A 25,405-nucleotide genomic window follows, 5' to 3' on the forward strand; every position below is an offset into this window, starting at 1 on the left:
AGGTTTAATAGCACAAAGCAAACCAGCTATATTTAGATCAACAGGATGTACTCTACCCTGAAGAACATGCTTCTGTTCATCCAGAGAACACGCAACCCCACACTGAAGTCGTTAGGTCAGGTCTCCTGGCTGGCTAACATGCAGCAACACGGGTGGCGTTGGGCTTAGTACTCACTCTGGGAGGATGATAAGGAAGGACTGGAGGGGTGGTGAGGGGGAGGTGGAGGAGTGGTGTGTGAAGGTGGAGGGGCTGGCTTGGTGCTGGGAGCCATGTCGCCTTCAGGTGCAGCGGGCGGCGGCGCCCTGCGAACACTGCTAACCAAGTCTGTGAGCCGAGACACTGAGGGGGGGGCGGTCCAGGGTGGATGAATATAAAACAGATTAGAAACAATAAATTTGGAGGAAAACAGTAAAAAAGAGGAGAGAAATGAAGCAATGGGCAGATTTCATTATGATTTTATTATATCATAAAATATCCAATTAGTTTTTGTTGTAAACTGATTCTTCATTTACTAACAATGAGTCTTTCAAATACTAATTATTGGTTAAAAAGAAATTTGCATTTATTTGTCCTATATTTATATTGTTTTTAATACAAAAAAAGATGAATTTAATGCCATTTATGAAGAGATTAGAGAGCCATTTAGAGGCAGAAACTTCACATGTAAACTGAAGAACATTTTTTAATATCGATACGTTTTTTGTAGCATTTTTTGACGATCGAGATGATCAATAACAGTTGCTTTTTTTCTGTTTTGCTTTCGAAATGAACAGGATGTAGCTGATGTAATAAAAGTCCCATTTATTTCATATAAAGGGGAAATACATCCAAAATGAGGATATTTAAAGTTCCTTTTTCATCTTTTTTTTATGTTTCTCTTACTGTAACTAATCCTGAGTTGATCATCTTTTTTAATATTTTGGGATTTCTTCTTGTTTTTTTTTATCAAAGAGCTGTGTTTTTCCACTTAGTTCTTGTTTTTTTTTTTGCTCCTTTTTGGGTTTAACTATAATTCTTTAGTTATTCTTTTCATCTACTGTCAAATTAGACCAGGTTTCTTCCTCTCAGAACTGCATTGAGCACCACTGTAGCATTTGTTACATTTTATTTGGAATTTGTTATTTTCTTTTTAAGCTGTAGAAAATAATTTCACAGCTGCAGAGTCTGTTGTCCTTTTATAGGACATATCAGGACTGTCTTTCCTAGATTCCCATGTTTTACACCCTTTATGACCCTGTTCAGTAATCTGTCCAAGCTTCTCATTATGCAGGATCTTGGCACGGTATCAGAGGAAAAGCAGATGCCAGCTGATTAAATACAGCCCTCATTTAGAGGTCATTTACTGGTGAGTCTGGTTTGGCTTCTGCCCACTTACTCTGCATTGGGACAGCGGGGGTGTGTGGAGGGGAGGGGGCAGAGAGGGCAGCGGGAGGCGGAGTGCTGGATCTACCTTCTCCGTCGGTAATGGGCCCTGAGCCCCTACGCACAGAGCCCAGCAGGTCAGCGAACTTCGCAGCAGCTGAGTTTGGGAAGGGAGGAACATCCATGGTAACCCAAAATATTGGCAAACTTCCTCATTGTGAGCAGTTATTATTACCTTAAAATGTACAGAAAAATAACAGTAACACTGAACTAGAATTAAGGAGCACTAATGTTATTTTATTTACATCCATACGGTGGAGCCAAAGAGATATTCTTTGAAAAGAAGGGTTGACTGCAGAAAATGTAAGAAATTTGAAGCATTTTATTTTTCTATTCCATTCTCAATGCTGTTAGTAAATGAGTCAAATATAAAGATGCAGCTGACGTCCCTCTGCAGAACTCAGGGAGCCTCTAGGATTTAGTTTTGCTCAACAGCAGCAGATGAATGTTTTAATACATGCAAGGGCCAAATGGGAAACACAATTCCAAAAATAAAAGAACACATTTGCCAGCCTCTGGTAGGATGTATGGATGTTTGCATGTTACAGGCTGAAATTGGCCGACCATGCTGACTTACAGTGCACAGCTGCTGAGGAGCCCTGAGTGCTATCAGGCTGGGAACTTGTGCTGGACTGCGCCTTAAGTGAGCTGTTGTCTAAGCTCTTTCCTGACAACATGCACACACACACACAAATGAGACCAAACACAATTAAATCCAGATGGATATGTTCCACCAGAGAAACAACAGAATTGTGAAATAATGAAAGGAGTGGCAAGATGACACAAGGGGGACTTGTAAAAATGTGCAAACTGAGAAATTAAAGCAACTCTTTATTTGAAGCCACAAAAGAGATCATTATCTCAGTTAATGACTCAGTTTCAGCCAGATTTACAGCTAGGGCTGCTGCATGTAGAGTGTTACTGCGATTCTCAGCAGAGAGCAAAAGATCGAAGACGACAGCAGGGATGGCAGCAATAACGAGGGCTTATTGTTTGACTGTCTAATCAGCTGGAATGCAGTGATTTTTGTCTCGGTACGACCACAAACTAGAACGCATATTATACTTTCATGTGACAGAACACGACAAGGTGGTATGTAAATGTGAAATGGAAGAAGAAAACATGTTTAATAAAAATATAGCACGTTTTTTGTTTGTTTTTCATTTAGTATGGTAGTGCCAAATAATCAATAATCTTGCCTTCAAATGTCACCTCATGGAAATGGAGTCCACCTAAATGTAAATCAATCTCAGTTTAAATCATGGCTGATCTGCAACGACCTCTATGAGGTCAAGAACAAGATAAGCATCAATCAGAGAAGCAGCCAAGTGGGCCGTCCTAACTCTGGAGTAGCTCAACAGATCTGTAGCTCAGGTGGAAAAAATTATTATTATTAGTTGTTGACATGACAAAATCTGACCTTAGAGGGTGACTTCAAGAGAGAAAACTTGTCAGACTTGAAGGAGCGGATCTTAAAACCAGGCAAAACTTTAAGAAAACCTAATGAAGATGCAAGACAGATGTGGAAATACAACACACCACTGGAGACGGAAAAGAAGACAGCCCTGCACGTTTAAGATGCCACTGGCTGTAATACATCTGACTGCATGACCTCCTCTTTAACCATCGAGTGCAGCTGAAGCCTGTTAAGCATTCCTTCAGTTGTGTGGCAGCTTACAGAGGTTGAGAAACACCAGTCTAGATAAAAGGTAATTCATGCTGGAAATCCCTGGTCCAGGGGTCTGCAACCTTTAGAAATTAAAGCGCCATTTTACCCCGAGTCTGGCTAAGAAAAGGTTGTTAGAGCCAAAAATATTACATGAACTTTAAATAAAGACAAACTTTTTTAGATATATATCTGGCAAAGGAAATTTGTCGGATTTCAAACAATCAATATTTTATTTGTGTTTTGGTTGTTTAAAATAAGGAAAAACATGAAAAGTTTCACATTCTGTTGTCAAAATTCAATTCAAATATTATTTTTAAAACCAACTATAGCCTCCATGACTGGTATTTCTTATTATAGGACATTAGTTTGTTGTTAATATAATTTTAGCCAATGTTAAGAGACGTTGCAGGGGGTCCAAACAACCACATGTGTCACTGGAGCTGCAGGATGCTGCTCTAGTCAAAGATTAAACCTAAATCCAATTGAGAATCTTTAGCAAGACGTGCAAACTGCTGTTAACTGATGATCTCCTTCTCATTATCTGAAGCTATCTAGACAAAAAAAAAGTTTCCAGATATGCAAAAGTCGTAGAAACAAACCCCAAAGACATGTTGCTGCAACTGCAACAAACTATGAAGAATTGTCTTAGAAAAGGTGCATACAAGTTTACATTACACCATAAACACTTTTTAAAATTTTTATTGATGATACAAAACTTCATAGCAATGTTGTCATAAACTAAGAAGGTTGAAGGAGTAGGACTGATATGTTTACAGCGTTTTAATGGGTCTTAAGTACATGACTTTGTTTTAAAGAAAGAAGGAAATAAACCACACACAGGTTGGGATGGGTTTGGCTGGTTCCCACAAGGCTAATTAACAAAACTTCATGTACGAAAGTTTCACATAAAGATTCACACTCTAAAATCTCATAAGAGCAAGATTAACATCAGACAAAACAGTGAGCAGAAACATCAATGTGCACAAAGCTTGGCTTAGAGAGGACTTAAACAAACCAGCAAATAATGGTAAACTCAATAATATACCTCAAAAAATAACCAGTAAGCTGAAAGAGATTTGTTGCAAAAAGCAGAAGAGTACAGTATAGGTCCACATCCTCCAACAGCCAATGTGGGTGTTGGATTACAAAGCAGCTGTCCAACACCAGCCTGACAAGACCCTACAAAGACCAAGAAGGCACAAACTGTTCCAGACAAACACGACTGCCCCCCTCCTCCCACACTCACCTTGCTTCTCCGGCTTTCTGTGCTCTGTCAACCCTGTTTAATTCTTAAGATCCATAAAAGTGCCATGTGAGACAAATGCCTACCAGGGGTGGCGCTAGCGAAGCGGTGTTTGTTCCCAATGCCACCTCTCTGGGCAGTTCATTTCTGTTTCCTGCCACCAAAGCTAAATTTAGGTGGCCGGCCCCCTTTTTTTTAGCTTTTAAGCCCCTGCCAAAAGGTGCTCCAGCCATGCCCAAGCTTCCCACAGGGGTGTGGTGGTAGGATTCTTTTTGGATCGGGCTGGGCGTTTAGGACTACAAAATATTTCAACAATTCAACAGCATGTGCTGTACAGTGGGCAAAAGAGCCACTGAATAAAATGTTCCTCTCCATTTAAATGTTTTTGATCTTTTAATATTATGCTTTCCACATATATAGAAAAAGAAAATGTGTCTGAAACATGAAGCCAATAGGGCAAAGGGCGCCATATGGTTGATCACTACAATGACAGCTTTCAATTAATAAATGCAATTGTTTTATTCATTTCACCCCCTCATTTATCAATACAACACTAATAATCTGATATGACTACAAGGAAAGTGAATACTTCAACGTACCTTCCCTTATTTTAATTTTATTTATTTATTTTTTACTTTTGTGATTAACCAAATGTTTCCATTTACCTTTTACTTTGCTGGTACACCTGATTTCCCCACTGTTGAATAATTAAATAAATTTTCACATAGATCTTAGTCTATTCTATTTTATCTCATTTCATTGTATTCTACATTCACGAAAAGTATTGATAGCACTGAGGATTAATCTGGTATGTGAGACAGCATGCAGAATGTGAATGCAATGGAGCAGATATGTGTCAACTCTTCTTCTGATATTTTTGTCCTTGCTTTAAAGATTTCACCGTTGTCCCAAATTGGCTGCACAGTTAAAACATTTTTTGATTAACGATTTTTGCTGGTTATGTTGGCATGAGGTTGGCTTCTGATGCCTTGTGATGTTTTGGGGATGCTTAGACGTGGTGTAGCTGGCCAAGTTAGCCTTGTGAAGTTTCACAGATGGCGGGAGTTTTTTTTCCGATTACATTTAAACAAGAATAATTTGAGAAAATGTAAACAATTACTAATGTTTTAGTCTATTACAGCTTATCTTATATAAAAATAAAGCAGAAGGACAATTTGAAATACCTTAAAATGAGGTGTTACATTTGCTACATTTGGTTGCTAAACTACCAGGAAATAATAGTTTTAGTGTTTAAAAACACTGAGCAGTGCAGTAACTTTAAGCAGACATCTTTCACCCAGAATGTCAGCATTAAAAAAAAGCTGCTAAACTAATACACTTCTGCTTCTGTTCAACTTCATAGAATTTATTTTTTTCAAACTCCAGTTCAGCTTTCATGCCGTTCTTAGCTGTGGTTGCTAGGGAATTCAAAAACCTCTAAAAAAAAGAGGAAGAGGAGGTGGAAGTGCACATTCTGTTCTGTGCTTGACACTGAAATAAAGCATTCATGACCCCATTTAGACACATTGCAGTCAGGTAAGATGGTAAAATGGGGCTTTTTACTGTGCTGAACTCCTTCCAGAAGACAGAAAACTTGACACGTTCTCAAAGGGGGATAAAAAAGGCTTGAAACAGTGTGGAGGGATGTGCTGAAATGTGTGCCAGCTAAATATTCCAACGGACACAACTCAGGATAATAGATTCAACTGAAAACGTTCGAGAAGAGCCACTATATTGCCGTACAAGACATTTCACACCCTCCACTCGCAGCTCTCAGGCGCACCGCCACTCTCACAGCAGGTGTCAAAATGCATCATGAGGCAATGGAATCTGGCTCCACCAGGGGTCAGTAAAATGTTAGCTTTCAGCTGATTTAAAGCAGAGCAAAAAATATTAGGGAAATACTTATTGTGAAAAAATAAATAAAAAAAAAACATATAAAAAAATGTATTTTCAAGAAGAAGTAGTCCCCCTGATTTAAAAATCAGCACATAAACAGGAAGGTTCAGTCTCAATAGACTTTATCAGTGGTTCTAACAAAATATACACTCCATATCTAAAGGCTTAAATCCACAGTTGACTAAAAATCAAATAATTTGAGCCCTTAGTGAGTCCAGAGGCAGACTTTGAATGCTTCAAAAATGGACAAACACTGCAAAAGTAGAAAAAGGAAGGACAAAACTGGACCAATTAGTTGATGGATGATGAAAGGACAAACAAATGGATGGATAAACCAGTTGACAAATAGCTGGATGGAGCAATGAACAGTAACACAGATAAATGTTTGGAGTAAACAATGGGTAGAGGGACAAATGATTTGATAGACGGATGAAAGTATGGGTACAAAATCGACACTTCACTAAGTGGATGCATATCGGGCTGCAACTAACGATTATTTTGCAAATTGATTAATCTGTCGGCTATTTTTCCAAATAATCGGTTATTAATCAGATAGCCAAAGGTTCCTTAAGGAAGACTTTTTATGAAATTGAACCAGGGGAAAATAAAAACGTTTTCCACTTGAGGAGTTCTGGGTTGAGCATATTGACAGCCATTTTTTTATATCTCAAATGCAATTTTTTTTAGAGTCCTGATATAATTACTACTCTAAGTTGGTTGCTCTGTCAGCTAAAAGCATGGTTTAGAGTCTCTATTCTCCAGTTAACGATTAACTGATTACTAAATTAGTTGATGATCATTTCAATAATCGATTAATCTGATTAATTGTTTCAGCCCTTGATGCATGTATGGAATGGTGAAAGGATGAAGATAGATGGATACAAACTCTAAGAAATCCTTTTAACGGGTGGTAAATGCAATTGATGCAAATCAGTGAATAAAAATCTTTACATATTAAATAGCAAATTCATTACAATATACTGGGTAATTCCAATCTTTTCTTAAGAGTAGAAAATGCAACATAAACAAAATGTTGGAATGTGGAAGGAAGTAACTCTCTGCTAAACCATTCAGAACATTAAAACCATGTGACAAGCAAACAGTGTGATGTTCAAAATAAGTTCCTTAAGTCTATCTGTTTATAAACCATAATTATGTTTTCTTATGTTTTCTGTTTCAAAAAGTCAGAATGATCTAAGACTTACTGTGCAGCCATGTGAGGTACAGAGTGTGAAAAACTGTTGAAAAGTCACGAAAGCATCTTAGATGGTGGTGCAGTTTGACACGAAGACCCCAATTGAGACTTTGACCCCAATCAGAGGGTTTGCGTTGACAATATTGAATTTGTAGTGTTGAGTAGACTTTGTTTTACTCATTGTAAAGATATAAAATTGACTAATTAAAATGTGTAACTCAAACAAATTGAGTGCAAATTGTTACCCCTGCATTTTCTGTTGAATTTGATAGGTTTTGTTATTTAGAGTGAAGAATAAATGGTGGATGGATACGTAGAGTGACACATGGAAGGTGAATAAACAGGTGCATGTATGGATGGATGCCGGACTGAATGATGAATGGATTCTTCACAAACACATGAATGGAGGAACGTACAGATGAAGATGTATGGAGGGTAATCTAGACGCCAACAGTAAAGTCTGCAGATATCTTTCAAAACTCTGAAGATTGTTCTAAACAAAAGATGCTCAGATAAAAACACAGCAAAAGGTAAACAGTATAGTTTCAAGGCTCCACAGATTTTCAGAGAAAGTAATCACCAAGTAACCAGTTTCACAGAGACTTTCTTTACCAAAAAGTGTCAGAAACAAAAGCCTATTTTTCTTAAGGAAAGGGTAAATCTAAAAATAGCTTCCAGTCAAGAAAACAAAAGCATTTTCTTCTTATTTCTTCTGCAGTTTTAAAACATTGAGTCTGTCTGATGTGATATCCATTACCTAAGCCTGCAGATAAACAAGAGGCTGCCTTTACAAACTGCTTTATGGAGACATCAAATACGGCTTGAAAGATATCCTACAGTTTTATTGTTTTTCAACAGCAGTAAACAGATTTCTTCTGATTGGTGTCTTTGTAGCCTTACCTTTCACATCCTCATCTTCCACAGTGGTGTTGCTGCTATCTGATGATTCCTGGAGATGGAAACAAACCAAACAATCATGTTTTGCTTTAGCACAGCAGGGGATTCAGATTATGCAGGGAACAGATGAAGAAGCACATCACGAGAGGGGTAAACAAGGTAAATCAGCACAGGCGGAACACCAGCCAGTAGGGGGCACACCCTATCATGCTGTATCATGTTTCCAAAAACAACAACATCTGACAACATTTTACACATAGACACAAATCATTGAGAAATCCTTTAGTGGAAACCCAAGAAACCACACATTAGTCAGAACCATCGATAAACTGAGCAGTCAGACTAAATCTGCCTGACTTTTAAACTTTAACACTTCAGGCTTACATCTAGATTTTTAGCATTTTTTTTCTTTCAGGAACTTTAAAACCATTCACCAGAGGAGCCTTTTCCACCTTTAACAAAAAAATAAAAAATCAAAACAGAAGCAGAAAAGCCTTTTACAGGAAGATCGACCGTATTCCTGGGCAGAGCAGCACAGCTCAGATATATTTATCCACCTGTCTGCCTCTATGTCACTCCTTTCGCCAGAGGAGGAGTTTCTGATTTTCAATTAGCAGATTAATTGTGTCTAAATTCCCCTGCACGTAGAGAGGTGCAGAGAGACTGGATGACCTGATTAGTGAGTGTACACGTGCAACAGCAGCTTCAAAAGCACTAATGTGCTTTTTTATAGCTCTTTAAAGAGCAGCTGGTGACCTAAGCAGAGAGGAAAAGAGCAAGGAGGAAGTTGAACTGCATTTCTGTTCCTAATATGAGGGGGAGAACACTAACATTTAATAAGCTCTTAATATCTGATCCCACTTTTCTTTGTATCTTTGCACATTTTGTCATTTTTTTTTACATGCATATTTATAATAAAGTTTATCAGCCATCTAATCAGTTAGCGTATTAGGATTCTGAGATGTTGAACTGATAATAACATTAATATATAACTATACTTTTGGTCTGAAAGGTCCCGAACTGCAAAGATCAACTGAATGAGTTGATCTACCTGAAACAAGATTGGTGTAAAATTATATGGGTTTAAATATATATTGAATATATTTGTTGTCGACTAATAACAAATCTAAAAAAAAAAAGCTTGTTAAAACACACCAGAAAACTCAATCATGCCTGGTTGGAAAGAATTGTTTCTGCAAACTCATGCAAAATTTGCCAGTACATACTATGCAAAAAATCTGTACTATTTACATCAGCAGATCTACAAATCTACAAACTTATTTACCAGCATTCCAGCCCTTTCATTTTAAACAACTTCAGAAATGAAAAATTGGTTGGTATAAAAAAAAGGCTTAGAGATCAGAAAATCTGTAAAGGTTTTGCTCTTTAATGTTATATCTAATTGCTAATTTAACTACTAGATCTAATCATCTCCTCTTCCTCTGATGGATGACTTTTTAACCAAGATGCATCATCTAATTAACCGAATATGACTGCATTATAACTGGACTGAAAGCTGTAGCTGTAATCTGACTTTAGACTAATGAACTGGACTAATCTGAACACAATATGGACCAAAGTGCACTCTAGAGAAAAGGATATATATGAGCCATTTTTCTTTTAAAGTATTTTCAAATAACTTTTAATTGGAATCTGTGATTAAAAAGACCAAAGATTAAATGAACTATTTTTATGTTTTTCAAACTAATTTATTTGCCAGATTCCATTTCTCACAAATAAATTCATGCTGAAGAAAAAAATAAAAAAGTCAAAACTGGAGTATAATTTAAAATACATCACTATTTGAAATATCAATTTCAGATAAAAATATTTTCTATGATCTCCAAGGTGAATATTTTGTTGTCTGCAGCTTTACCAAAGACATCTGAACATTTTGCCACAAAATGTTGTAATTAGGATCCATTTGGACACAATATTTCTGTTGGTAGAAACTGTTGCATTGGGACTAAACGTATAAAATATATCTCTTATTCTAAATCATGATGCACTGAGATTTCCAGATTACAAATCAATAATGAACTTATGCAAAGCTATCAGACCGACCAAACACCTCCACAATCAGGTTTTAGGTTCTTTTTTATGTTACTTTTTGTTTTATTTGCAGCTGCAGGTTTACAATTTGATAAATAATAACTGCTCTTCTCCACATTTACAAAAAATAAAAGAATAAACATCAGTCCATATTTGTTCCAAATAAAAACAGGTCCACCTGAACTGGTGTAATCGTTATCCAGAAGTTACTTAAGGTAAAGAATTAGATTTTAAAAGTTAATCTATATCTACTTTTCTCCAAACACAGAGGGAAGTATTTCAAGTTTTTGTAACAGTATATTTTCCCCATTATGTCTGTGGAGACAGAAGGAGAACACAAGTTGATTTTACTGTTGGTGAGCATATACACTAGAGAGTCATGTTATTTGAATAGTATTGATCCAATAAGGTTTATTATATCCAAAGGCAGGCAAACTTTCTACCAGGAAATGTTGGACGGCCTTGTTCGTCCCAAATGTGATGAGCTTGAAGATGCTGATTTAATTTCTAGCAAGAGTCTAGCAGTGACTCCCTACACTGTCTAGTAACAATAGCTGTTTTAATAAGTGTGGTATCAAATTGGCCATTAAGCTATGGGGTAAATTCAAGAAGAAAATGAGAGAGAACCGAGCCAAGGATACATATGGGTGATAGCAACATTGGCTCAATAATATCTCCAGCCAGAGAATACTGATGCATAAAACATGCAAAAACGCACTGATTAAGTACTTAGAGCATATATAGACAACCTTTCTTAATAATTTTTTTTCATTAGTCAGTTATTTTCTGAGAGATGACATTCAGTGTTCTAATTATTTGCCATTAAGCAAAAAAAAACAAACAAAACAAAACAAAAAAATTTGTTAAATAAATACTTTAGATACAGTTGGTATGGAAAGTATTCAGACTCCATTACATTTTTCACCATTTCTTTCATTTCAGCCATTTAAGAAACCCACAAAGGTCATTTTATTTCCTATTTATGCACACTCAGCGTTCCATCTTGACTGAAAAAAAAAAAAAAAAATTAAGAAATTTGTGCTCGGACACAGTAAAGAGGAACTCTTCCTAGTCCTGGACGGCCAGGTCTAAGAAGAGTTCTGGTCGTCCCAAACTTCTTCCATTTTACGACTATGTAGCCCACTGTGTTCTTAGGAACATTGACTGCTGCAGAAATCCTTTTATAACCTTGGACAGGTCTGAGCTTTGTCACAATTCCATCTCTGTGCTTCTTGGGCAGCTCCTTTGTCCTCATGATTATCATTTGCTCTGACATGCACTTCTTCTTCCTTTTCTTTTCTATTATGGCAGCTCACAAGCAGCTTTAAGGTGCCTCCGACATGCAATGTGAGCTGTAAGGTCTTATATAGACAGGTGTATGCCTTTCCTGATCAAGTCCAACCAGTTTAATTAAACACCCCAATGCAGGAACGTATCCATCTCAAGGAGGATCAGAAGAAAAGGACAGCATGTGAGATAAATAAGAGTGTCACAACAAAGGGTCTGAATACTTCTGACCATTTGATATTTCAGTTTTTATTTTTTCATTTTTAATAAATTTCTCAAGATGGGGTGTTGAGTGTACATTAATGAGAAATAAAATGAACTTTTTTGATTTAAGCAAATGGCTACAATTTAAAATTTAGAGGGGTCTGAATACTTTCTGTACCCACTGTACATTACCATGTGTGTAATAATGATATAAATAAACACTCATTGAACTGGAGTACAGAAATACGTCTTTTAATCTAATTCTATTACATTTTTATGCACCTGTATGCAAGGAACATGTCTATTATAAACAATGAATAAGCAGAACTTCTTTAAAAAGGCGATTACAAGAGCAGGTCTTTCTGCCGTTTAACTGTTGACCTCAAAAACTGGCTCGTAACAAATATACATACAGAGGTAACGCACATTTGTTAGCCTACTTAAAACGATATCTGAGGAGTTCAACATGTCACAAACACATGAATACAACACCACACGCCACGCATTGTTACTCTCACATGGATGTTGGGAAAATGTAGTAAGGATAGAAGGAAAAGGAAGAGGAGCAGAATGAGAGAAAGGGATGAGGGGTAAGAACGGGATGTGGGAATGAAGAATACCTTTGTCCCGTCCACCGGATTATGGATGACAGTTGTCTGAGGTTCCTAGAAGAGTATAGGGGGGAAGTTGGAAGAAGATGGAGGAAAAGTGACAGAGAAAGAAAGAACAGAATTTGAAGTAAAATGCAGAAAGAAATGGACAGAGTAAAGAAAAAAGAAGAGACAAGAATGTTGGATGAACAGAAAGTGCTTGGAAACACTGATGGGAGAGATGGGGGTAGAACCCTCCAACAAAGCGACAGAGTGGGTGGATTAGCTGAAAACTGTAATTTGGAGTCAGCTCAGTTTCTTGCAGACAAGCAACCAAAGATCAGTGACACGTATCCAACCAAATAGTGTAAAATTAACACATCAAACAAATTCTTTCCCTCAAAGAAGAACTATGCCAAAAAAGAAAGCAGATGTCCTCACAACACACCAACTGTGTTCTTTTAAACCCAAACTTAGCCTGACTCTGCTGTATGAGAGCAATATCTTATTTCTGGACAAGCCACCTGTGCATGACTGATTTTGAAGTACCCTACATACTCTCAGAAGCACAAACACTGAATCATGTGGATTGCAAATAAATAAAATCAGAAGAATCTGCCAGCTGATATATGATGCATAAAGTTTACTATGATTGATGGTTGGCAAATCCTGCACAAAAACATGAACGAACTCTCAGGATAAAAAGAGGTCAAGCTCTTCTACGATCCAGTATAGACTGAGATGATAAACCATCCCTTCAATGAGTCGTGTCTTTACTGAGACAAGATGCTACAACTTGAACCCCATTGTACCCTTATAAACAATAATTTAGCATCTTTGTGTAATGATCTAACACTGGAATCCAGAGCTTTGTCCATGGCACCTTTCAAACACCGTTTCTGACTTTTGTGACCTCCAGTGCAACACTTTCTCTTCATATTTCTGCAGTCTCTGATCCCTGATAACTCAAGTTGACATACAGTAAATCAGTTCCCATCAGCACGCTCCATATTCTCAACAGCACTTCTCTCCCTGCAGGAAGTGACACCTCTGTGATGACCAATCATTAGCTGTCTCTCTATATCTCTCTGATGCTCCCGTTGTTGCCTTGGCAACTGTCTCCTAGGGAAACAGGCACTGAAGGAAACTCAGATGATGATGTATGAGAACAAAGCACCTGGGGTGTGCACATCAGGTGGGTGTGACTGCTGATGGTGAAAGCGAGCAGCATTGACTTCACTTTGGTTCAATTAAACAGATATATTTTAGTGTGATTGGAGAGTTAATAACCAGAATTAGTTTGAAGATATTCCTGTATTTTCTAATTCCTTTATTTAAGACAACAGCTTACAAGTCAGATGATTATGGTTATGGAATTGAAGGCAGTCTGCTTATGGGCTGTAAGGAATAAGTTAGCACAGCTAAAAATTAAACACTAATGGCAGCATAAAATGGATCCCAGCCACCCTCGATTCCCTTCAAGGATCATTGAATCTGGCTGTTCCACAAACAGCTTCAATGCACATTAAAAAGGGTCCTTAGCACATACATGTAAATTTTCCATTAACCACTCTTCACATGAGCCAAAGAGTGCATAAGTGAACTTTACAACCTCAGTCATGAGGAACACACTGTAGGCATGCCTGGTTTAGAAGCACGCTCATTTAGCTGCACGTGTCGCTTTTTACTCCATGGAGTTGAAGGTGTAATAGATTATTATTACATGCTCAGCTGTGATACATGTCACAGTTAGTGAGATCATGAGAGTGGCATCTGCAGCTACATTTACACCCATTTATAACTGTGGCCCCAGGGTATGAGTGAATATACAGAGGAAAGGATGTATGGTAGATCTCAAAAGTATAGAGAGAAGATTTTTCTATAAGTAGAGTTTTAATACATATCTATAATGCAAACAATTTTTGGTGTGATTTGCGAGAACTTAATTTTGCAAAATATTCTGTTCTCTCAGGCTTGTAGGGCAGGCAAGGCAAACTGCTTTTTAACATTTCAAAGAAAACTGATTGATGCATGTTTATAATTTCCATTTTAAAGGAAGCTGTATTTATAATCCGACAGTTTCACATGAATATTTAATCTGACATTGGTATAGAAAAAAACTAAACATGAAAACCAAATGCTGACATACATTACTCAGGAAAACAAAGTTTTTGCGTGGTTTTGAAAAAAGAAAACAAATGCTTGTTCTAGCATTCCAAAAAGGTGAAAAAAACAACAACTTTGTTTCCAAGTTTGAAGACGTTTCGCTTCCCATCCAGGAAGCTATTTCAATTTTAAAATGTCAGAAATAGCATTGAGTTGCTTTATACAGTAGCCAAACAAAGCATTTTTTGCTTACACAACATGCAAATTGAAACGGAGGAATGGGTCCACCCCTTTGGAACGGGGAGAATTAAGTTCTCCCAAATCACACCAACATGTGCATGTTGTCTAAGCAAAAACAAGGCTTTGTTGGGCTACTGTATAAAGCAACTCAACGTTATTTCAGACATTTCGAATTGAAAAAGATTCCAGGATGGGAAGTGAAACATCTTCAAACTCTTCAAAGAGTCAAGGAGTTTGTTTTTTTAACCTTTTTGGAATGACTAACCAGGATGACTGATGATCTTCACCAACTATTCCTAGCATAGATTAAAAAAAATGCAACTTCTTCACTTTATATTTTTAGGTTTGTTCTTTATTCAAATTACACATTATCCCTGGCTGTAGCTACAGTAATTGTATTTCAACCTGTTTATTCTCCCTCTATAAAGTAGCGCAGTTGAGAATATGTATCCCAGTAACCAGAGTCTGTCAGAAGGAACTGAAAATATTTTTTCTCATAGGTTTTTAAAACTATAATAACCAGGCATGGGATAGTAAATGCTAAAAATGTAGGTTGTAAAAAGTCTGTATTAAAACTGATTAAAGTTTCCCTCCTAATGTTCATTTTTAAGCTATATTAATAATATACCAGGGAAAGTACTACAATAGCTTGAGTTTTTACTAAATCTATTTTTCTACAACTTACTATTTAAGATGGCTGTGACTCCAAATATGATTTCGTTGCTTTTGAATAGTAAAACTCAATTTATTCCCTCTCAAGATACAGAATCCAAAAGTACTTCCCCAAAGACAATAATGCATGAAAATAAAGCAGATGTAGAAAGATATGTTTTGAACTGGCTGTTAAAAGAGACAACAGTGCATTGATCTTGGGTCCAAAGGAAGTGAGTTCTGGATTCAGGCTTTGCTTTGGCTCCATCTTAGCATGAAGAAGCCAGGGACCTACCCAGGACACTATAGGGAGAAACTTTCCCTGACATGACCATGTTTCTGTCCATGGAAATCTCTCTTAAGTCAGTAAAAGAATCTGTCTGCCACCAAATATTGAGATTCATGGAAAAGTTAATTTTATTTTTTTTATAACATACATGACTTAATATTATTCTACTTTTCAAGATCTTTTTTAGGATACTTAAACTGCTAGATGATCGGACCATTAGGGGAGATTAGGTTTGGGTTGAAAATGGTTGCTTATGATTAGCATTTTGGAAACTTCAAAGAAAAAGCTAAGTTTTTGTTGCACTTCTATATATTCCTCCAAGCATATAAACACACATGCTCCCATTTCAACCTTTCAAATTTGATGCCAACAGAACTGATCGTCTGAGGTGTTATTAGAGTGAAATGCATGAACCTTTGGGCTCACACTCCGGGGAGCAGTTCTCCAAAAAGACGAATTAGCTAAATCACAGTGACAGTCCCTGCAGGCGGTCGGTGTCCGCTTCTTTTTAGAAACAAAGACGGGTCAAATGTCATCCCGACACAGAACCAACCTGGCTGCAAGTCACACAGCATCCCCACCTGTCACAGGGAAATATCTCCTGACACTACCTGCTGATTTAAAACCTAACCAGCGGCTGTGGCCAACACAGAACTCACCAAAGATTACCAACGACTGACGGATGCACAGAGAAGTTAACACAAACGAGTAGCAGTAGGGGGGAAGACACAGAGATTTTAAGGCACAAATATCACAAACACACAAGTGAAGGGAGGAAGGGAGGTAAATACCAGAGCAGGTGAAGGGATGTTTCCTTTGGGACTGGTGACTATGCTGTTTTTGGTGCTGTTTGTCTGGGGCTGTGCAGGAAATGAGAGGAAAAGGGAGGAGACACAACAGAGAGTGTTAACAACAGTAAGAGGGTCTGTCCATGCAGGTGTGTGCGTGTGTTCATTGCAGTAGTATGAACAGACTCCAAGAAATTTTGGAGTCTGCTTTTGGGAATTAGACATACTTCATATTCAGCTTAATCAATATCTCACTTTTTGAGGCTTTTTTAAAGCTGCTGCCTTTTCACCTCTTTTTTAGGTAAATAAGAGACTGGATTGAATTTTGGAAGTCATTTTTTTCCTGTTTGTTTCAAACTTTTAAACAAAAAGTTTTTAATAACCAACCAGTTCTTTAGTGCACTTTTTTGGTGCAGATTTGGGATATATGACTTCATTGATAATTGGCTTTGGTAAATGCACCATGGTATATAAGAAGAATAAGTTTAAACTGGATCCTTAAGCTCTTTGCTTACAGGAATCGTTCATAAAGACACAAATGTTCCAATTCATTTATCTGAACCTTTGCAAAAATACCACAGATACAAAACAAAAAGCTAGACAGCTTGATTTAACCTTCATCAAAGGGATTACAAAGGAGCTACTTGCTAAAAACCTGTTAAAGGACAACATGAAATGTTTCTTATGTCCTTTAACATCATGCTTTTTCTTACATGCATCTGGATGAAACTGTGCACCTGTCTCTCTATAGGCTTAAAGTCATGTATGCTGGTGTTTCCAAATAGTTTTTTATTTGGTGGGTATGTTAGTTAATAAAAAAAATGCATGGTAAAAGCCAGTGAAAAAGCAGCAGAGCTGGAAATCAGATTATAGGAAGAACTACAAAGAGCCTGGGAAAGAAGTGACCAAGCCAGTTAAAATAGATTAGCATAAATTTGGGCTCCTTGGAAGACAGATAAGTCAGAAAAACTGGAACAGCACAATGCTATTTAATCCAATATCTATAACACAAATGATCCATTACTAGACAAAGGTCCTTCATACCATGACCTATCTATAAAAAACTGCATTAACTCAAATATGCCCTAGTTACATTTATCTTGGAGTGAATTTTAAGGATCTTTTTAAGTCTGCAGATTTTGATAATACATATAATCCTCAATGTGATTTTTTCCCCCTGGAAACTCTAAATAAAAGGTTGAACTTGTCTACACCTTTCATGTGAGATTGAGCAGATGCCATAAAATATTTGGGCTTTAACCCTCTCCAGGCAGATGTTGCAGATTTGCAACAGCTAAATTCCACTAAGCTAATTACTCCACATCCATATTTTAAGAGCCTTTGTTACTCAGAAGTACAACAGAAGGACTTAGTTGTGCATTTGCAGCAAACAGTTTCTCTCCAGCTCACCAGATAGCACTGCTGACTCACTTTCAACATGGCTGAGTCCTTGGTGTCACTGAAACAGATTTTCTAAGCATCAATTTCATGTAAGTATCACTAAAAATTCCAATATTTTGAAATCAATACTACATAAGATGTATCATGAATGTGTATAGATATCACACATGCCAATTAGTAGATTTTATCTCCTCTGGTTTTTTCGAGGCATCTCGATTTCGATGTTGTGGATTTGCAACGTGTGCCCAAACATGTACCAATGGATGCTACATGCTTTATCTACTAGTTTGCCTATATTTTGAGTAACAGTTTAACATAAACTGCCTTCTCAAGAGGTTTTGAGATGTCGGTGGAGAAAACGTTTGTGAAAAAGTTGTCTCTAATTTTGCGAGAGAAAAATTTTTTTTTCCGAATTTTGTTTTGTTAAAATTTAGTTTAAGACATTCAAATAAAGTTAACGTTCATATCAGATTCAGTCTTCAGTGTTAATTTACCACTCCGGGCCACTGTTGAAAATCTGCAACATCCCAGAATTCATTGCATGTGAAGGTCTCTCTAAAACAAAGTCTGAATTGTATATTACCTACCCATATATCATCATTTTCTCCAAATATCAGATTTTTCCTGCAACTACAACTTAATTTGAGCCTGAGAGGGTTAAAAAACTAATTTTCCAAAAGTGCTAATAAATTGGAGGATGTTGTACGTTTCAGTTATCAGATTTATTCTAAAAGGTTTATTTAAGCTTATTTTCTAGTGTCCATATAAAGAACTGGAACATAATCATATGTGAATGACCTCACAAGCATATCAAGATAAAAATAGCTGCATATCATATACAGTGTGGAGTCCAGAAAGTAAGAGGCTGCTACCGGGATAAACAGTGCAGATTATCTTTAATGTTATTCGTCAAAACACATCTGTTTATTGTAAGATGTGACATAGTGGGGGTGAGTGGTACTGGAGGAGATCATCTCATGGCCACCAATGATGCCCCCCCTTTTTGCTTTTTGGACTTGAATATCTGTTTTTAAAGCAAAAGATTAAATGCTGTTTAGAAAACGGCACATCAAACACCAGTCCTTTAGAGATCGGACTGATCATAGCGGTTTGGCTTCGAATCTAGATTAAACCTTTTCGGAAAAAACATCGACTGGAAATTGCTAAGTGGGGCAGAATACTGGGAGTGGAAGTGAATCATCAAAGTGAGTCACTTTTAGAAAGTCGGCTCCCATTACATAAAATCTTAAACATGCAAATCTGTTCCGTCTCAGCAGTCCCAACTCATCGGTGTGAGGTCAAACGGGGTCACCGGTTGCTTAATGCCAAGAACTGTGTGATGTGGGAGTGAAGATTTTTGAAAAGGGAGAGAAAATCGTCAACTTGATTTAAAAAAGAAGGAGCAGTTTTATGAACAATCAGGAAAAAAGCGTTCTTTCAAGGTGGTCCTAGTATGTAAATTGAGGGATAAAAAGAATATTGTGCCTGTGTTAATGTGCTAGATTATGGCCTTTATATACCATTGAACTAACATACGTAGAAGAGGAGAGGATAGAAGGAGAGCGCAGGTCAAAGAGGCAAAAAAAAACAACAACACAAAAACACTGAACAGCCAAGATAAAAACAAAACAAATCACATGCAGTAAACTCTAATCCAACCATTCTCAAACATGTCCTCCTCTCACACAGACATTCAATCATCCAAGCCCGTCTTCATCTGTCAACCCAGACAGGATGAACGATTTCTTTTCAAGTCAACCAAGAGCGAGGAAGTTGATCATCTCCAGTAGCAGCAGTGCTTCCACCATGACAGTAGGCCAAGACCTCCTTCATGATATAAAGCCTCCTAAATTTACTTTATTCATTATTCTCATATTCCAAACAAGACCACAGTATGATTCATTGAGAAGGTAGCAAACATTGTTGTTTAAAGTATACAGGATGAGGGATAAGGATGAAATCCAGACACCTTCCAAGGTTGGTTTGCTGGGAAAGGGAAGGTGGTGGAAAAGTTATGGAGATGGAAAAGAGGAGAGACTGACAAGTTGGAGACTAAAACACCTTTCAGATTTACTAAAAGTACTTACTTGGTTTTAAATGTTGTTTGACTCAAAATTGTTTATTAACACAGAGAGATGTTATTCCTGAAGTTGTAGCACGTGTATGCATGTAAAAGTGCATGTATAGTTGTGCATCGATTTAATCAGTCAGTTGATCGAGGGGCTTGGATTTTCTTTTGAGGGGTCGGAGGATTTTTTTCCACCAATCTGATCTACCTCTGTAAATGTTAGAAAACCACCCATTGAAAAGGTCTTCAACTCTAGGTTTTACTTGAAAGCAGTTGTTTCAGCACTGATTAATGTTTTTTTCAGTGAGATAACACTGAACTATCTTGTGATCTTATAAGAATTGACAGTGTTAGTTATAAAAAAAATCTGTATCGGTCAAAATTTGTTACCGGCCAGAAACCTGTAATCGGTGCACCCTTACTTGTATACACTAGAGATCCTTGCAGTCATTTTTTTCTTACAAGTCCAAGTCAAGCTTTAAGCCTGACAATATCAAATTGTGGGTTGGTCTGAAATAGGTTCTAAAAGCGATGAAAGTGGTTTTGGATTCAACTTAACAGCGGAAATTTCTTTCTTCTCTCAACATATCAGTCAACATTTGAAAAGACAGTTATAAATTGCCATCACCTAGTCTTAGTAATAACAATAATAAGTATTAACTGCTTTAAATATAACATGACTTACTATAAATACAATTATATATGTAAATATGTTTAGAGGCAACTTATGAAAATATGTGGTGCACGGTTAATGTGTAGAACAACTAACAGGAAGTGGTTTACTTAAACGAGTAAAATAGTTGTTTAAAAGCAAGTGTACAAAATTTTAAAGGTAAGTTAAGTTTGTTTTATTCTTATATTCCTTTATTAGACACATTTCAGTTTAAACAAAGTAAAACATCAACATACATTAACAGTTTGCCTACTGTTTACAAGACTCGGGTTCTGGTTCAGAGTTAAGTTTGTAGAGTTTGAATCCAAGTCAAATCTCGATTCTTTTTATGTTAAGAAAGTAACTGGGCCTAAAACCTTACAGTAGTAGCCATTCAAAATGTCCCCACTTTCCTTGATGGGTCCTTGGCTGGTCCCCGTCTGTTCCATCCACAATTCCTTTTTTAAACATTAATCTTTGAACTAAACTATTCTTTCGGTCATGATTTGTGGAGATTAAGATCTAAATAGAAGCACCTTCTCCATGTAAATTAGTGAAAGGGTGGAGTCAAAGTAAAAAAAAAAAGCACGCCCAGGAGAAGGAGGGGGTCACTGCAGTGGCTGGAATTGGCTGCCATTCGGCTGGCGTTTGACTGGGAAGGGCCATTTTGAATGGCTGCTACTGTAAGTGCAAGTCTAGGCCAAGTCATGGGTCTCTACAATAGTAATACAAAAGTCTTTGCACCATTTAAGTATGATTTTGAGTCCAAGTCTCAGATAGTAGTTCTGTCCTTATTATGTACGTCATTTTTATGTTTTAAGTATCTCTGAATCAGTATTTTAAAGTCTTGATTTAAAACTTTAAATCTTGGAATAACAATGATTGGGTTTAGTTGGGGGTTAATCCTAAACCGTCAACTGATCAAAGTGCATCCAAAGAATTATCTTTTGTGACAATTTGCTTACAAAAGAGGGAACATGCTGCCACTCAGAAGCACTGTTTAGAACTACATTAGCTATTTCACTAAATGGTAGACTTTAAACTAGAATTTTGGCAAAGCACCAATACCTGCTGTCAAAGGAGAAAGAGGTGGATAAATTAAAGGGAAGTTGATGGAGAAGTATGATCAAAAAAGGAGTGATGGCTCAAATGAGTAACTGGCATGCTCACCATGTACTGCACAGTCGAGCTGGACTTGCGTTTCTGTCCTCAGGCAATTGAAGGGATGAATTTATTGATGGTTGTGAAGATGATAGATAAAAAGAAGAGGTTGGGAGAACATAAAATGAGCAATGATACCGACTGAAGAACAAAAACATAACTTCTGCCCAAAAAAAGGAAATGGGATTCATGAAGAGGAAACGTCTTTAGAGGAGTCTGACTTTAAAGTTAAAGCAAAAGAATGCTGGTGCAAGAAAGAATAAAAGAAAGGAGAGACATCAGGGAAAAGGGAGGAAGTTTGCCAGTCAAGGCGGCAAAAGCAAAAATGCAACACTCTCTTAACAGCAGTAGGAACAACAAGAAAGAAGATGGCACCATAAACTTTATAATTAAAAATTATTCATATTCGATATAAGCTGAAGCTTTTTTTGTCATTTCATAAAAAAAATATTGTTTGGATAAAAGATTGACCCTGGTTAAAATGATGAATGATTTAGCTTTAACTGAGCTAGTTTACACCACGGAGCCTAAAGGTGGTGGCTAACTAGTGCCAAAGAGAAAGCGCCTGCATACACTGGACAGGTGCTACAGCTGAGAAGCGTCAGGTGCCTTTACACATTAATGAGCCAGGAGGGAGCAAGAAAGGAGAGTGGCAAAGGATAAGAGGAGGCCACAATAACATGAGGAAACGAGGAAGAAGGAAGGAAGGAAGGAAGGAGAATCAAGACTAGAAAGGAAAGAAAGCGGGGACATTAGCAAATGAAGAGGACGGCTTTAGAAATGCTTCGGGGTGAGTGTGTAGGGAGTCTGTTGCTAAGCGATGAGTGCGCCGCAGTGGAAGTCTATTTCTGTCGTTTGAGTTTCCAGGGTCCAGACTGGCAGCTATTCCTGGAACCGGAGTCACATTCCCTGGTGAAACGAACGAGCATTGGAGGAAAAGGAGGGAAGGAGCATTCTCTCATACCCACCCACACTTACACCGACACCCATGCTTACACACTCACCATGTGGAGGCGTGCCTACACCCACATGTTCACGTTTCTTATGGGCAAACTGGACGTATGTGACAAACACACACCTGAACATACCTGTACAAATTGCACTATAGCGCATAAATGAACAGTATGTTCCATGCTTCACATCATGCATGCAGGCGCAGCGATGGGAGCTGTGTGTGGGATGTGTTACTGCCAAGCATCTCCGTGAGCGTGGGATGGCGAGAGATCTTCATTTAAGAATGAGCGGGACTGTGGGGTTAATGACCAGATGGGGTGAGGAGGAAAAGGAAGCAACTAAAAAATAGGAGGAAGAAGCCAAGATGGTGGAATGAGAGGGGGATGAAGCTTTGCAATGAGGAGGGCTAACAGATGGTATATTCAATAAAGAAGATCCAGATAAAGGTGGATCAAAATAAAGGGGGCCTTTAGACAAACTTACTACTGGAAGCTTGTGGGCAGAAAAGCAACATTCAGGCTAATACAGGAGCAGAGACAACAGATGTGTATCTAGACCAGAGTTTTTTTTAAAGATTAACAATTTATTTAAAACTGCCTGACTTGGGAATTCACAAGCACTCGTTTAGATGCACAAACGTGAACAACTATCACAAGACAATAAAGCAGTTTTTGAGCAAAATAAATGTTCCAAAAGAGAAAAATAGGCAAAGAGGTAGATAGAGGAGACAGCCTGTTGATCAAGGACAACAAAGAAGAGAAAGAGGTTTTGAAAAGTGTGAGGAACACAATTAAGTCTTACCTTAACATCAGCCTTTTTGTTGAGCAAGGTCTTTGCTGCTGCAGGGACAAAAGAAAGCAAAACAAGTTGAACACTCAGTTTAACTGTATTTTCCTCCTGTCATTTACAGCAATCATCTTTAACATTCTAATCTTCATTGATATCAAAAGTAGAGCTGCACAATATACTGAATGTTCATTTTTATTGGAATATCAATTTGTTTAATAGTGCAATAGCAAAAAAAAAAACGGACTGGATTCAATATTTGGCAGAGTGCTAGAGTATACCTTATGCATCATGCATTGAACACAAGTCAAGAAAGAAAAATATTGGTTGGATGGACTTTGTATTGCCCAACTTTGTATTGGTAGCTTTTCTTCTGTTATTAAGCAGCAGTAGCCTTTGTTAGAAAGAGAAAGGCTTCTTTTGATTTGGGGCCTTCTTTTACCATAAAATGACACCTTTCAGGTAAGATATTACACCTACCTTCAAATCCCAACACAGTCTTAATCTAGAGTCTCATTAAGGAGTCAATTAATGCCTGTAGATGTTGGCTTCTTTGCTTCTATTGTCAAAGCTAAAGATGTCAGGGGTTTCATTTAGTCTTTTGCTCCAAATGATGAACTGGGATTGGTGAAATCTTCGTCTGTGGTTTTTTAAAGCCAACTTTTAAGCTACAATGTTGTTTCGTAAGTGAATAGGAAAAGTTGTTGTCAGTGAAATAAAGATGTAATCTGATGTATTGCTTTAAAGCAGAGTCCGATGTTCCCTTCAGGAGTAGAGGAAAGCTGAAACAAAGATGGCCACCACAAGCGGCAGCCATGTAAACCCGACAATAAGCCCTGCCTGTGGGGCCTTAAGGAGGATTAGTTTTTAGTCTGCTCTCTAATAAAAGGTAATGAGGGAGGGGGTGAGCAGGTAAATAATACTTTAAATGGGGCTCTCCGATAAATATTCATACTAAAAAATCCCTTGCAAAAGCAAATGGAAACAGGAAGCAGACAACCCTCTGCAAGGTATTTCTGCTATTGGCAGAGGTTGTACTCAAGAGCAGATTAAAGGATGTCTAAATGCATTGAATAAATGGTGCCCCAGAGGGGCTGGAAATCTGAGCCAGACAGGTTCGGCGACTGATTTAATGTTAGAAGATTAAAGGAACTGTTACAGTCTAGGGTATAAATGCATAAATCCAGGCTTTGTTAATGCTTGATAGTTTGACCGTTTTAGATTTCATTTCCAGATGTCGAAGAAAACCAAATAGAAGACTTCCACTTGTAATTGACGACCGTCCGTTTTTACACACCCTGCATTTAGATGTTAAAGTCATTGTTTCCAAGGTCCAGTCCTTGAGAGCTACTATCCTGAAACTTTTAAATAAATCTCTTCTCCAACACACCTGAATCAACTAAGTGACTCGTTATTAGGTCTATTTTCAGCTGAGTCATTGGTGAGGAAATTCATCAATTAGATTCAGGTGTGTTGGACAATAGATGCATCTTAGAAATGCAGGTGGGTAGCTGACGAAGTCTGGACTTGGGCAGCCCTGCACAAGGCCAAGAATATAACATTTAAGGTAACCTGAAGTAAATTTCAGAGAATGAAACAAGACCTGAGAGGTTAAAGTGTCACACTTGTGTCTTCCTCACTTCCATGGATGAGGTGCTTGCTGGTACTTTTCAAGTGGCTGAGTGCAATTTCAAGTCTAATCAGATGCAATCACATCAGCATCCCGGCAGTTACGTAAAAACTCTATTTCTGGAAGTCTGGCACGTTTTCCCCATCTTTTTTATCCTTTCCTTTCCCTTCTTTCTCTGAACATCTTGTTCTCTGCTTGATTTTCTTTTTTTTCAACGTTC

At 37.6% G+C, this 25,405-nt stretch overlaps 1 protein-coding gene across 43 annotated transcripts in view; it reads right to left on the bottom strand.

Annotated features, from left to right (window-relative positions):
- LOC107103247 (calcium/calmodulin-dependent protein kinase type II subunit beta) overlaps positions 1-25,405 on the bottom strand; it is an 89,598-nt gene that overhangs the window by 6,060 nt on the left and 58,133 nt on the right. For 5 of the 43 annotated variants that reach the window (XM_015402835.1, XM_015402825.1, XM_015402827.1 and 2 more), the window contains 8 exons: positions 23,571-23,605; positions 21,825-21,857; positions 16,537-16,605; positions 12,490-12,534; positions 8,330-8,378; positions 2,001-2,090; positions 1,377-1,520; positions 176-340 (listed from right to left, as the gene is read on the bottom strand). In XM_015402835.1, the coding sequence (XP_015258321.1) occupies positions 176-340; positions 1,377-1,520; positions 2,001-2,090; positions 8,330-8,378; positions 12,490-12,534; positions 16,537-16,605; positions 21,825-21,857; positions 23,571-23,605 (630 nt within the window). Of the gene's footprint in view, positions 1-175; positions 341-1,376; positions 1,521-2,000; positions 2,091-8,329; positions 8,379-12,489; positions 12,535-16,536; positions 16,606-21,824; positions 21,858-23,570; positions 23,609-25,405 lie in introns of all 43 variants that reach the window. The other 38 variants (XM_015402861.1, XM_015402852.1, XM_015402869.1 and 35 more) reach the window with 26 other exon arrangements.

This window comes from Cyprinodon variegatus, unplaced genomic scaffold (assembly GCF_000732505.1).
Source record: "Cyprinodon variegatus isolate N-32 unplaced genomic scaffold, C_variegatus-1.0 Scaffold1403, whole genome shotgun sequence".
Classification (NCBI taxonomy): Eukaryota; Metazoa; Chordata; class Actinopteri; order Cyprinodontiformes; family Cyprinodontidae; genus Cyprinodon; species Cyprinodon variegatus.